At 33.5% G+C, this 14,706-nt stretch overlaps 1 protein-coding gene across 1 annotated transcript in view; it reads left to right on the forward strand.

Moving 5' to 3' along the window:
• Positions 1-2,639, forward strand: part of LRRC2 (leucine rich repeat containing 2) — a 175,984-nt gene extending 173,345 nt beyond the window's left edge. Inside the window, exon 9 of the mRNA XM_074281698.1 lies at positions 942-2,639. Within this exon, the coding sequence (XP_074137799.1) occupies positions 942-991 (50 nt within the window). The 3' untranslated portion in view covers positions 992-2,639. The remainder of the gene's footprint in view (positions 1-941) is intronic.
• The last annotated feature ends 12,067 nt before the right edge of the window (positions 2,640-14,706 follow it).

A 14,706-nucleotide genomic window follows, 5' to 3' on the forward strand; every position in this document is an offset into this window, starting at 1 on the left:
AAACAACTAGGGAAAATCTTTGTAGCAGATTTTTCTGATAAAGGTCTGATATCTAAGATACATATGAAATTAATACAAATAGGGAGGAATAAATGTCATCTCTTAATCTTTAAATTGTGAAAGGACATGAGTAGGCGCTCCTTAAAAGATAGATAAGCCAATAATTACATACCAACATGTTCCAAATCATTAATAAGGAAAATGCAAATAAAAACAACTTTTCAGTTAATATGTGAAAATGTTCCCTCCTAAGGAGAGTTTTTTCTTTTTTCTTGGTGTAAATTTAAAGGTAATGATGGTTATACAAAAAAGAAGAAAAAATAGAATATAATAATGATGAATTGTATTTAAAACTAGAAGGAAGAAAAAGAAAGTTCAGAAAGAGACCCAGATGATCAATGAAGTGTTTGAACTACCTTATTAAATATTATTTAAAAAGTATTATTAGTAGAAAAATAAGCCAAATTATGTGTAAAGGATGTTTATAGTTTTGTATATAAAATGAAGTAAATTGATCCATGAGATACTAAATGACACCCAGTCTTTTGTTATTTTTATTATAGTTAACTTTGTTATAACTTCAAAATTAAAAAGAAATGTAGATACCTTTGCTTTTTAAATTTCACTTTCAACCTAATAAAAGGTACATGAGGTAATGCTCTTGTAACTTTTATTCTAGTGGGCTTATTTGTGTGATCAATTGTTCAGAGCTGGCAACTTTTGATAATAAACAAATAAATATTATATTTAAATATTTCTACAATTTTTTTAAAATATAGTCACTTTTTTCATGTGGGCAAATTTCCATTTAAGTCACTACAACAGTTATGAAGAGGTTCTTCTAAGCATATTGGTAACAATATGCTTAGAAAAAGAATTAAGGCACATATTTTTATTTGTCTCTAAAAGGTTAAAGTTTTTTGTTTTTTGTTTTTTTACAGAATCTGTTCCTAGCTATACAACAAAGGTATCATTTAATCTTCAACTTTGATATCATCCTTCAGGAAGACAGGAATTATGGTCATTATGAGTGGAAACTTTGGCGTTCTGAACTAACTCGTGTCCTTTAAGTATAACAAACTGAATTTATTTTCATTCATAAAAACAATGGGATGTGCTTTAGAACAGAACTCAAGAAACTTTGATAGTTAGGAAATGATCATTTAACATTTTAGTAAATATGTGATTTTTAAAGCTGCATTTTTACAGACCAAATTTATAATCTGACAGTATCAGTTTCAAAAAATATAGAATTAAGTGGTATTGTATAAAGTGTTCATATTAGATTATATTGCTCTTTTAAACATAATTTGTAAAGTTTTATTTTTTTAGAATTATTTTCATTGGTTTTGTAAACTGTATTTTCCATAGATTTTAAATGTTAATGTAAAAAGTGGAGGTTTCCACATCTGGATCCAGTAGATATTGATTAAATATATAATATGTGCCAGGCATTGTGCTGTGTGCTGGACATACAATTAATAAAAAGAAAGATAGCCCTTTCCTGCAAAAGGATTATAACCCAAAGCAGGGGTCAGATAACAGACACAAAAATGAATCAGGAATGGGGGTGAATAAAGACTAGGGATTTTATAGGTGTGGGAACATCTTATTCCATGGAGTTAAAATCAGATGGAGCAGCTGATGCAGAGTGGAGTGAAATAAAAAGTCCAATATCTGTCCTCTATAAAGAAAGGCATTGGGAGGTTAAGCTTATTATGTAAGCAAGGGGCTGCTTAGAATACTGAAAAGGGGAATTTGGAAAAAGAATTTTCAAAGGGCTAGCACTGCAGGAGGTCAGTTAATGGCTATGAGAATCACCTATTTTCAGGATTATTCTTATTATCTTTCTTCTTCTAATTCCATAAACCCATAAAGCAGTCCTTCAATTATGCAGTTTAAATTTCTATGACCAAAAACTGGATTATAGATTGAGGCCTCTTCTGACAATCATGATGATGATAATGATGATGATTGACCTTTATATATAACATTTGATATATTATTTTATTTTTGCCTCTTAATAGCATTGCGTGGTAGGTATTATAGGTATTATTTCCATTTTACAGAAGAGGAAACTGAGCCCCAAGGAAGTGAGAGTCAGAGGTGGAATTTGAACTCTGATGTCTTTGTGAGGTAGTACTAACACTCTTCCCATTATGCTCCACTGTCTGATGTAAAACTGTTTCTGTTCACTGTAAGACAATTTATTTTCACTATAACAAACATAAAATGATTTTACAAGTATAAAGATGTCAAATAAACAGATGTAATCATGGAAACCATACTAACACAATTAAGGATGTAGTAATGTACTGTTAAAATTAAAGAATTTCTTTGCAAATAGATTAAAAAATAAAAAGCAAACTAATATTACTACAACTCTAACTAAAAATATTTTTGTTAAAATTGTTTTTATTAAAGTTATTTTTGAACAAAATTTAGTCTTCAATTATATAATATTAATTATTTTGGGAGTTATTTATTGACTTGTAAAGATAAATTTCTTTATAAAATTTAACCAAATTTTAAAAATGCATCTTCTCTCAGTGGAAAATGTAGATTCATATATGAATCAAATTTGCCTAATTTACATGTAATTCTATTTCAATAAAGTTAGTGTTTTATGCAAAAAAAAACCCAGTCTGTCTTATATATGAATGTTAAAAAAGTTTTAATAAATTATAACTATTTTGATATTAACATATTCCAAAGATTAAATGTATCATGTAAATGGCTGTAGATATTATTCATACATATTCATATGAGTATAAACAAAAGAGTTAAAAAAGAATGTAAACCTCAATGAAAGTAACTAGTACATTTTAATACAGAGCCATAATATTACTTGTTTTGATGAAGTTAAAAATGTAAATGACATTTTGCAACCTACTAAATTATTTGAAAAAGAAATTTACATAGAAGAATGTAAATTGAACCATTTAAGCAATTTAGCTCAATGAGAAGAAAAAGAATCCTTTGATCAAAAACTTCCTGTATTTAGGAATGTTGTGCTTCCTATTTTTCAAATGATGAAAATTAAGGCATGGGGAGTACATGAATTTCTTAGAGAAAGAAAATAATCAGGAGTAAATTAAAAAATTGAAATAATTTTCTCTTTCTCTTTCCATTGGGATTGATTTCCTTTATGCAAAAAAAGAGTTCAATTTAGAAAGAAGTATCTGTTGTATGATTTCAAGGAGGTTTTGGCAGTAAAAATCTACTGAGGAAATGGTGGAATTTTTTGGTGTTTAAAGTCTGGATTTGTCTTATTTGGACTCAAACAGAAGAATTAGAAATAACTGGTAAAGTTAGATGAAGGTAAATTTAGGTTTGTTATCAGGAAAGCTTAATGTTGACTAAAGATACCCAAAAGTAGAATAGGCTTTAGCAGGAGCTAATGAAAGTCAGTTGGATGTTAGATATTTGTTGTGCACATTCTAGTATTCCATTAAATAATATGCTTACTGATTTTAATAGTATTTCCCACAAGTACTTATGATTGATACTGTCCTGTTACCTGGCCTCCATTTTTTCCATCTTTGAAAGCAAAGTAAAAAGAAGGAGAAAGAGGAGGAAAAGAAAGAGGGAGGAGTAGAAGAGGAGGAAAAGGGAAAGAGGAGAAGGATGAGGAGGAGGGAAAGAAAGAAGAGGAGAAAGAGGAGAGGAGGAAGGGAAAAGAGGAGGAGGAGAAGGAGGAAGAGGGGAAGGGGGAGAAAAAGAAAGGGAAAGAAGAGACAAAGGAAAAGAAGTCAACAGCAAGGATATCAATATCAATGATAATAACAAACACAATGACAGCAACAGCAGGAGCAGCAACAGCAACAACAAAAGAGAGCCAAGTATGGAGAAAGACTTTTCCTAGTCCAAGGCTGGGAACTCTAGCTCCAAGGTTAGTCCATTTTTAAAGTTATACTCTACAACAGTAAGATTATACAATGATAATTCTGATGGACGTGGCTTTTTTCAACAACAAGGTAATTCAGACCAGTTCCAATGGTCTTGTGATGGAGAGAGCCATCCATATCCAGAGGGAAAATTTTAGGGACTGGGTGTGGATCACAACATAGTATTTTCATTTTTTGGTGTTGTTGTTTGCTTGCATTGTGTTTTCTTTCTCATTCTTTTCCTTTTTAATCTGATTTTTTTTTCTGTGCATCATGATAATTGTGGAAATATGTAGAGAAGAATTACACTTGCTTAATATATATTGCATTACTTGCTGCCTAGGAAAGAGGGTGGGGGAAGGGAGAGGAAAAAATTAAAAGACAAGGTTTTGCAAGAGAGAATGTTGAATATTATCTATGCATATGTTTTGAAAATAAAAAGCTTTAGTAAAAATAAAGGAAAAAAAGTTGTGCTCTAATTGGTGGCATCAGCACAAACTCAGGGCTATCCTTCTAAGTGAAAAAATATTGCGAATTCAATCTATTTTTTATAATATATCATTATGGATTCAAAACAATGTTATGGTAGCAAGAAAATATTTCCCAATAAACCCAGGGCACATTCTCCCATAGATACACTCATTAGTAGGAAGAGTGAACAAGAGGAGAGTCCAAATGGATAGATAAACATTCACACAAAGAGTATATGCTGGGGAAATTTCTCAGCCTGGGTTTCTCCAGAGCTTAGAAAAAATATTGTTGACAATATAGTTCATAAAGCTGAAGGTTAAATAAAAGTGAATTACCAACTAAATTGAAAGGAAAATAAATTTATTATCGTGCTAAAAAAGATGACTTGCTCAAAATGCTCCCCTTTCACACCCCCTGACTCTGTCCTTTCTTATTGTTAAGATTTAGTTTATATAGTTTTTTGGGTTCACTAAGAACACACAGCAAATAAGCATCTATTATATGCCAGGCACTATGCAAAATTCTGGGGATAGAAAGAAAGGTGAAAGATAGTACCTACTCTTGAGATGTTCACAACCTAACTGGGGAGATACCATGCAAATATAAAAAAGAAATTGAAATAATCAAAAAAGAAATGCTCTAGAATTAAGGTGTAGGAGAGACTTCCTGTAGCAAACAGAATTTTAGCTAAAATTTGAAGAAAGTCAGGGAAGCCAGGACACAGAGATGAAGGTGGAAAGCATTCCAGGACAGTCAGGAAAAATGTCCAGAGCTGAGAATTCAAATGCTATGTTTGAAGAAGAGCAAGGACAATGCCATTGGATTGAATGGTACATGGGGGAAAGGATGTAAACTGTCAGGGATGTGGGGAGGTACAACCTACATGAAGAACTTTGGATGCCAAACAGATAATTTTATACTTAATCCTGAAAATGATAGAGTGTTACTAGAGTTTATTGAGTGTGACATGTTCTGCAAAATAGGAAGATCACTTTGAAAGGTAAGTGGAGGCTGGAAAAACTTGTGGCAGGAAGACTAATGAACAACCTTCTGCAAGAGTTCAGGTATAAAATAATGAGGAACTGCAGCACTATATTTTCAATGTTAGAGGAGAAAAGGGGACTTATGAGAGGGATATTTTAAAGGCAAAATCGGCAGGTCTTGGCAGCAAATTGGATATGGAGAGCCATGAGAGAATGCGTAGTTGATGATTGATACCTGAGTTGTGAATGATTGGGTAGAGAGAATGGTGGTGACTAATCAGTCTAAGACAATATAGAAGGCTTTACTGAGGGAAGATGTTTTGAAATTAGGAATCATTTGTTGAATCATCTTTTGCCTCATACAGACAAATAACTTCAAGGGTGAAACTTTTGCAGGATTCAATATGAAGAAGCTTCTGTTAATCATAAGCAAAGGGTCATTGTTACTCTTGCAGAAAGAATTCTGTAGCACTCAAGCTGAAAAGAGCTTTGTAAATGAGAACACAGTATAACCCAATCAATCACATTGCTAAAGGTAGAAAAGGACTGAGCTATGCCTTGAGGATTGAGCCAAGAACAGCCAATGGACCCACCCTGCAGAGAGGACCCTGAGAAGAATGCAGTGGGAGAGCAACCTATCATCTGTGGCCATCTGTAGCTATTGTCTAGCAGGTAGGACTTCAATTTCTATTTGGCTCAATCTAATATTGGCAGTGTTTGTTAAAAAATCCCACGCCATTGAGTGATCTGCTCAACTTGTCCCATCCGACCTTGGGACCAAACACACACACACACACACACACACACACACACACACACACACACACACACACAGACACATTCTCACACTCTCTCTCTCTCTTTTTTTAAAAGGATTTTTTTCTTAGCTTGATGGGATATGGTGGGTGGAGAGGATAGATCTAAAAATGTCTTAGTATGATTGACTAGATCCTGGGAAGCAAGAAGCTCTGGTACCAGTGTTTGTGTGAATGTATACAATCCCAATCATTTTTCCCTGGGGGAATTTCATGATCAAGGTCTTCCTTGGAGCCTTTTACCCTTTTTGCTCTAAGAGAGGGCATCTGGCAGACCATGAGAGACCCTAGCTATTAGGGTTGATCATCTACATTCCTGAGATGCTGAGGGAACTCCTTATCTGAACATGAGTCTTTTCTCAAATAATATTATTCATAATAATACACTCTATCAGTATAGCAATATCAGTTGAGCCATCATCTTGTGGAGATGTTTCTTATAAGGATCAAGGCCATCAAATTCATAAGGTTCAAGAGCTGTGACTTACCTTGACCATGGGTGCACTCTAAATTTGTGCTTCATTATAATTGTATATCAAATTAATGCCCCCCCCCTTTTTTTTTAACTCTGGGTGTTTTTATGGAAAAGTGTTTTCTTATTACTGGGAAAATATTTTGCAATTCCTTTTCTTGCTATGCTTTTACTAGAGAAGAAATTGAATCTAGTTAGTTTGACTGGCTTTTTATTAAAAGAAAAAACTCCAGTGATAGGATCATCAATTAGAATTTGTAATAATAGCTACCCACAAGATTATGCCAGAACTCTGGGAGTAGTAATAGCCACTTCACTTAAGGGCTCTCTACTCATGGCAATGTATGTTAGCAAATAAACCCTCCAAAAGAGTTATAGTTGCATACTATCAAAGGGGAAAGAGGCTTATGAAGTGATGTAATCAAGAGGAATTAATGAGAATTAGAGATTTAAATAAGGTGAGATAAGATCCCAAGGTTATCTCTAGGAAGGGGGGAAGGAAGAAAAAAAAAGAGAAAATACATTTATATGATAACTTCATTATATATTTAAAAGGAATAGCAAGTTATACATAATAGATTGTAGTTTCATTTACTAAAATCTTTTATTTTTCTATTCCACTATGTTAAGGAAATATTTTTTTTTCTTAAATATAAAAAAAAATTAAGTGGAACTAAGAAATCTTCAATCTTCTCTCTTAAATAGAGAAATTTAGTCTAGCCCTTCACGTGTGCTCTGAGGAATTCACTTAAAAGTTAAGCTATCACATTATCAGGCATTAGTTCAAGGATGCCTCTATTATACATCTCTATAAAGATAAAGGGAATAGAATGGTTTGTGGCAATCAGAGAAGGGCCTCTCTCTTAGTCACTGTTGGCAAGGTTCTTTGTAGGGTTCTCCTCAATAGACTGATCCTACACTGGAAGAAAGTCTTCTGCTTGAAAACAGTGGCTTCAGAAGGTGATGAGGAACAGTTGATAGGGTGTTTGATGCCTAACAACTCCAGGAGAAATGTCAGGAGCAGAACAGAGGCCTATATAGCACCTATGTAAATCTGATCAAAACCATTCAACTGTCAGTTGCAAGGGCTTATGGGAAAATTATGTTTAAATACTCAACAAGTTGCTATGTAATCTCTACTTGAATAATTCCATAGAGGAGGAGCTCAGTACTTCTAAAGGTAGCTGATTTCTCCTTTTGAACAACTCTAAATATTGAGAAGTTTTTCCTTTTTTTTTTTTGTTCAGTTGTTTTCAGTCATTTTCAACCCTTTATTACCACCTTTGGGGTTTTCTTGGCAAAGATTACTGGAGTTCCATTTCTTTCTCCACCTCATTTAACAGAAGAGAAAACTGAAGCAAACTAAGTTGAGTGACTTATTAAGGATCACACTCCTAATATTTATCTTCCTGACTCCAGACCTTGCCCTCTCTCCACTGAACCACATAGCTGCCTTAAGCTTATATTTAACTATGCAATACCCTCTGCTCCTGGTTCTTCCTTTTGGAGCTAAACAGAAGTTTAATCCCTTATCCATATGATAACCTCTAAAATATACAATGAACATAAAAGTAAATACAGTCTTTGATCCTAATAAATTTTCATATTATTAGAGAAATAAATCATTTTCAAATGTAATTAACTACAAGTAACTATAAGACCAAGACTGGATCTGTGATTAATAGTACAGGAAACCCCTGAAAAAAGATACTCATTCTAACCTTCTCTGAAATGTATAATTTTTAAGAGTTTCCTAAAGCACTGAAAAATTTAGGGTCATTCACATAACCAGTACGTGTCAAAGATACATACAGAGTCTTGTTGGTTCTGCCTTTGTGGTCTCTTCTGCCTTTGTTGTGGTGTTTTCCTATGATTGTGTATTTTCTCCTAGAACTTCTATTTCAACCAAGGGCCCTCAGGACAGCCATGTTCATATCTTTATCTCTCTTAGCCTCTGTTCTTCTCCATATCTTTTTTCCTCCAGCATGTGGAGATCTGTTAGGATTCTCACAAGGTGCTAAGTCACTGGAATGGATAGAGACAATAATTATCTAATTTAGCATGGTTCAGTGTGATTGATCTGATCCTACAAGGAGATGTTATGAGCGGAAATGAAGAGACAATGGTTAAATCTAGTTTAGCATTGATTAATCCTACAACAAATAATGGTTTCCTACTGATGTAATGATTGGTGTGTACTCAGCATGCACCATATAAGCAAGAAGCTCTCAGGGCCAAAGAGGACTTTGGGAGATTGAGAGTCAGGATTCAGTCAAGGAGATTCACAAATCGGGCAGAATGAAGGAAAACAGAGAAGTGGTAGCAGGCTGTCCTGTGGAGAACACTGGAACCAAGATCTGGAAGGCCTCCAGAAAACTAGCCAAGCCCCAAGTGAAGGAGATAAGATTTGGAAAGAGACAGTAAAGGACTCCTGGCTGCATTTGGGATTATTGAACTGAACTGAAACTAAGGCTGCCTCCAGAAGTCCTCCAAGAAATCTGATCCCAGAGAATGATTACAATTTAGAGAAAAGAACACAACAGAGGTCCAATCTGAATAACTCTTCCCTCACCTTTTGAGTTTTTTTTATGTGTGTCTTCTCCCATTACAATATAACCTCTTCAAGGGCAGAGATAGTCTTTGGTTTTGCATCCCTAATGTTTTGCACAGTGTCTGGCATGTAGTAAGTCATTGATAAATGCTTGTTGACTGTAAATTTTGATCTTGGAAACTTGTGGTATAGGGAGAATTAGTGACTTGCTCACTAATTCCCTCCAAGACTGTTCTCTATTTTCCATTTCATGCTGCCTCTTATCTGTTCTCTGTTCATTCTATTGTATTGTATTCATTCTGTTCTATTGTAGAATTGCTCATTCTATTGTAGGAAGAACTTGGGCTTTATAACCTCCCTTGTCCATGTTCTTGTGGCAAAGAGTATAGCTAGATATTAGACCACCTTCAATTGTTCTCTCAGAAAAATGAAATTGCTTATTATTCTGGATTTTCTGCATCTTCAGAAGCTCCAAAGCATAGTTCAAAGGTAGCCAGGACTTTTCTTAACCGTGAATACAAATGGTTGAAGGTCTATGACATTATTCATAGTTGTTTTGTAATGTATGGAAGATCACAAATTGACTTCACCGAGTCTTGTGTTCAGGCCCCAATGTCTCTAATATGTTCAGTAGAGTATCATTAAAATACCATAGTATAGATCTCATTAAGGATGGTATTTCTTGACTTTCTAATTCATTCTTTCTAAACTTCTTTGTACAGTTTGTTCAGAATGAATGTTTGATGGAAATGCTGATTGCCATATGGTTGTTGGTTTAGTAGTTCTGTGTTTATCATATGTATTTATTTATCACTGCTAGGGTGTTGCTTATGTTTTCTGGTCTCTGCATAGACAAGAAGTCTTTACATATAAACATCAAAGTTTTGATACTATTTATTCTGTCCTAGTAAGTAGTTTAAATCAATATCCTCTCAATGTAATTTTAATAATTTCTTATTTCATGTATTTAAATATGATACTGTTTGAGACCAGTAAAACTTATTTTGTGCCAGATTCAGAGTTTTCTCTGATTTAGGTCGCCAAAAATCATCATGGTTGCCTATCATGCTTAAATTTGAGGCCACTAGTGGAATTTTCATAATTCAAAAATTCATAAATTTAGAGGTGGTAGGAATCTTCAAAGTAACAAGTAAAAGTAAAGTCCAATCTCATTTAATATAGAGAATCTTAGAAGCAAAGGAAGTGTGCCTTTCCCACGGTCACACAACTAATATATGTCTGACACAGTATTAGAACCCAGGTCTCCCTGACTTAAATAAATTTAAATAAAGTTTGTATTTACTGTTATGGGCCAGAACTTGAAACAAGGTGCTGTCAGTGGAATTGATAGAGACAATGGTTATTTAACATGGTGCTTAACAGTTCTCTAGTTCAGTACATGTACTTAGTACTTACTATAGTTCTACAAGTTTCATACCTTTGATAAAAGAGCATATAAGCTCAGACAAACTCAGCCAGAATCAGAACTAGGGAAGACAAAGACCATAGTAGTGGGCTCTCCTCCTTTGCTTCTCCACTGACACCAAGATATGGAAGGCCTCCAGAAAACTAGTGAAGGAGATAGGACTTTAAAGGATTTGGACTTTAACCCTGTCTAATCATGCGGTGATTACTTAACTGAAATGAAGGCTGCTCTCAGAGACCCCAAGAAAATCTCAAGAGAGAACATCACATTTTAGAGAGAATATTACATTTTTATGCTACATTCATTTTAAAGTTTGATTCAATACTCCATGGCAGAACTACAACTTCTGCTCTTCCTATAACAATAGTGTGCTTTAAAGAGGATCTTTTTTTTTTTTTTTTTTTTTTTTTTCCAGTTGTGACTCTGTTGGTAAAGACCCCAGTCCTGCAGCTGGAATCCATCAGTATTTTTTTGTGTTCATTCTTAGTAGTGGGGATTGATTTAAAGATCTGCAATTTAATTACATTCAATGGCACACTTTACAAGTAGTCCTTGAATCGTAAATATTTTCCTATAGAAAAGGCCTACTGTCTTCAAGAGGTTATCTTTATAGTATTTTATGTGTGAAGTCTGAGGAACAGGGTATCTGAACCTTCTTTTTTCTCTAACATATCTCTAGTCTTCATTAGTCTTGGTGAATACAAGGGTTTTAAGTTGATTGAAATTCTGAGAGATTTAGTATAATTTGCCTAGAAGTCTATCTGGGTAGTTCCTACCCACTTTCATTCACCAGGAAGGTAGCACTGTAGGATGAAAAGCCTATTGCTTTTTACCAAATAAATCAGCATATCTAATTTCTAATCTTGGGAGTCAGTTTCCTCTGAAAAAAAGAGATTAGTCTAAATTAACAGTAAAAAGACTACAGAGCTAATATTTTGTGATTGGAGTCAATCCTTGGAAGGGATCCCCTTGTAATTGGGGTTGAAGAGATTAGATGAAATTTATTGCTGGAAGATATAGGAGTTTCTGCAGTAAGACCCTCTAAAACAGGTGAGAGACACTAATGACAGCTTGCCTGGTGATAGTATTCTTGGCACTTTAACCAGTGAAGGAATCTGGATATTCAGACAATTATTCATCTTCTTCAGAACTGTTTAAATTTTGACACTGCTAGTTTCAAGGGGAAATCTTAGTTTCTTAAAAAACAGGCTAAACAGGTATTTAACAGCTATATAATTGCTTCACATTTGCAGGGATTTATACAGGTGGAAAGAATGTGAGGTATAGTATTTAATAAGGCACTATTTGGATGTTTTCTATGTCTTTCATCCTACATTGCTTCCTGCATTTTGAGTGACATAGATGTAGTTCCTAAATTACATATTATTAGTTATTTCATAAAGTTCCCTTGGAAATGTTATATAGCTTGGATCAACTTATATTTTTATCTTTATTTTCTTCTAGAAAACTAAAATCATTGAGATTAGCCAAATTTTATATGATTTCAACTCTTTTTATTGCCAAAAAATGCATCCATCTATGGGTAACTGATTGCTGCAATATTCTAAATGTATTCTGACTGGTTCTCAAATGACAGATACACAGTTTCCTCCAGGCCTGAATTTGTAACTTTTCTGTCTAGAGTTTATATTCCATCAATATAGTCTTTGAGATCTGAGGATCATTTCTACCTCATAAAAATATATCAGTGGACATCTGTAGTTATTTTAGATTCATTAGTTCTCAATCTCTCAGGTCACATTAATGGAGATCTTATGACTGGATTCTGGAAGTCTATGGGCTTATTCCTTTTTTTCTCAATAATATTTTATTTTTCCAAATACATGTAAAATAGTTTTCAAGACTTACAAAATTAATTATTGTAAGATGTGTTTAAAATTTTTCTCCCTCCATCCCTGACCTCTCTCTTCCCTAAAACAGGAAGCAATCTTACATAGGTTTTGCATGTAAAATTATGGATTGATTTCAAAGGCATTGTGAACTTGAGTGGGAAAAAAATACATCTTTACTCTCACTAACCTTTAATTGAAATTCACCATTTTCACCAATTGTGATTGATATTTAAAGAAAACATCATATTGAGAAGGGATCCATAGGTTTTACCAATTTGCCAAAGGAGTCCATAACATGTAAATATTTAAGTACTTTTATAATAATGAATAGGAAAGCTAAATTGGGGGAAATCAATGAAGCTCTGAATTGGAGTTTTCTTACAAATGTTGCAGTAATAAATTAAAAAAAAAAGATAGCATGTTAAAAATTTATCAAGAAATCCAGAAAAAATATTAATGATGTCCTTCATTCAATGCGAGGTTGTATAAATAGATAATCACAAATTACTAGAAGAAACATCTTATCAGGGAAGCCAAAATTAGTTCTGGTTAATAGGTCAGAAATCTATAATTGTGCTCTCACAAGACATAGTCCTGAGAGGAAAAGTGTGTATACCATTGTTTACAGTGTCACATATGACAGTAGCAATGCTCCAAACAGGTGTGCCACAGCAGCACCATAAGACTGCAGAGCTTTGACCAGGAACATAGAAGCCTGCTATCACAAAGGGCATAGACATATTAGGAGCAGCTGGAAGTCAAGGGTAAAAGACCAGGAAAATGAAATCATGAAAAATCAGAGTCTGATAATCTATTTTAGATTTATTCAGTAAGACATCCTGGCCTGGACAGAAAGTTGAACAAAAGAACTTAAGCTGACGGTATAAGTAAATAGCAGAAGACACAAATTACTATGAAGAAATATTGTGTGGAAAAAAGGACTTCTAAGATAATAAATTCTAAGCCAACTACAAGCAGACTCAAAGACAAAATGCCCTTCAGACTATAAGAGTACTTAGAAAAAATGAAATAGAAACTGGTAGTAACAAGAACCTTCTATATTTGTTTTTGAAAAATGTGCATATTTAGCTGTATATATAAAATTCATAATAAAAACAATTTTAAAAATTAAAAATAGTATTCATCTTTACAAAATAAAATAGCTCTTTACTCTTTTATCCTCACTTCTAAAAACTTATAATTATGAGTTAAGTTTAATCTTTCAATAAGCATGTATTAAAAATCCCTATTATGAGCAAATCCAAATAGTTGGCTTCAAGAAACTTAAACTCTACTGAAAGAAAAAAAGAAAAAGTGTCCCTAGGTAAAGACTAAATACTTCTGGGAGAGATGATTAAGTAAAACTTATGAGTCATTCAGAGCTTTTGCTCTCTATTTCCTGGTCTCCTGCTTATTCTGTTATCCTATTCTTTTAGTCTGAAGGGAGGAAAACTGCATTATTATCCAAAGTAAGATTCTTTCTTATAATTTCCAGGTATGAATGATTATGATAATGGCTGGAAAAAAATGGAAGTTTAACAGTTAGAATTTCTTCTATTACATAAAAGTGAGTAAGGTTAGACTTAGAATTTAGCAATTTATTGATGCAGGGTCAAATCAGCTTGCAGTAGATTTTGCCTTTTTCTTCTCTTCAAATCTTTTGATACAGTAAAAATAGCAACCTTAAATTTATCCAATAGAGTTTTAAAAGTGTTGTCAGATCCTTGGTCTCTCATTTGACACTCAAACCTAATATTATAAATAATGTTAGTCTTCTTTTATTGATAAAGAAATTGTGTCTCAGACAAGCTGTCAGCCAATATAAGTAGAAGTTCTTATTCCAAATGCATTACTCTCCTATGAGATGATTCCTCTTAATTTGTTAGATATGGCTTATATTTTTATATAAAACTTAGGAAAAAACCTACCCTTTAAGTTTTGAGTCTTGAGGAAATGAGGCTGAGCATAATATAATTAGGTAGTTAAAAAGTATCTCAGCTTAGAGTACCTTCTGAATGAAAGATTTAGATGCTTAAGTCATTTTATTGTAGAGAAGGGTAAATTACAAGAGAAGCAAATACATAGCATGATGCCTTTGCCAGGTGTTGGACTTTTCACCATGCATAATTCATAGAAAAGTGTATGTGTAGAGGAGCATGGAGTAACCTTAAAAATAAATCAATGGAAACCAGTTAGTAATCTGCAAAGTAGTTTAGCCAGAGGAAGGTAATTTGAAGGAAAGCACTCC

This window comes from Sminthopsis crassicaudata, chromosome 1 (assembly GCF_048593235.1).
Source record: "Sminthopsis crassicaudata isolate SCR6 chromosome 1, ASM4859323v1, whole genome shotgun sequence".
NCBI classification, from domain to species: domain Eukaryota; kingdom Metazoa; phylum Chordata; class Mammalia; order Dasyuromorphia; family Dasyuridae; genus Sminthopsis; species Sminthopsis crassicaudata.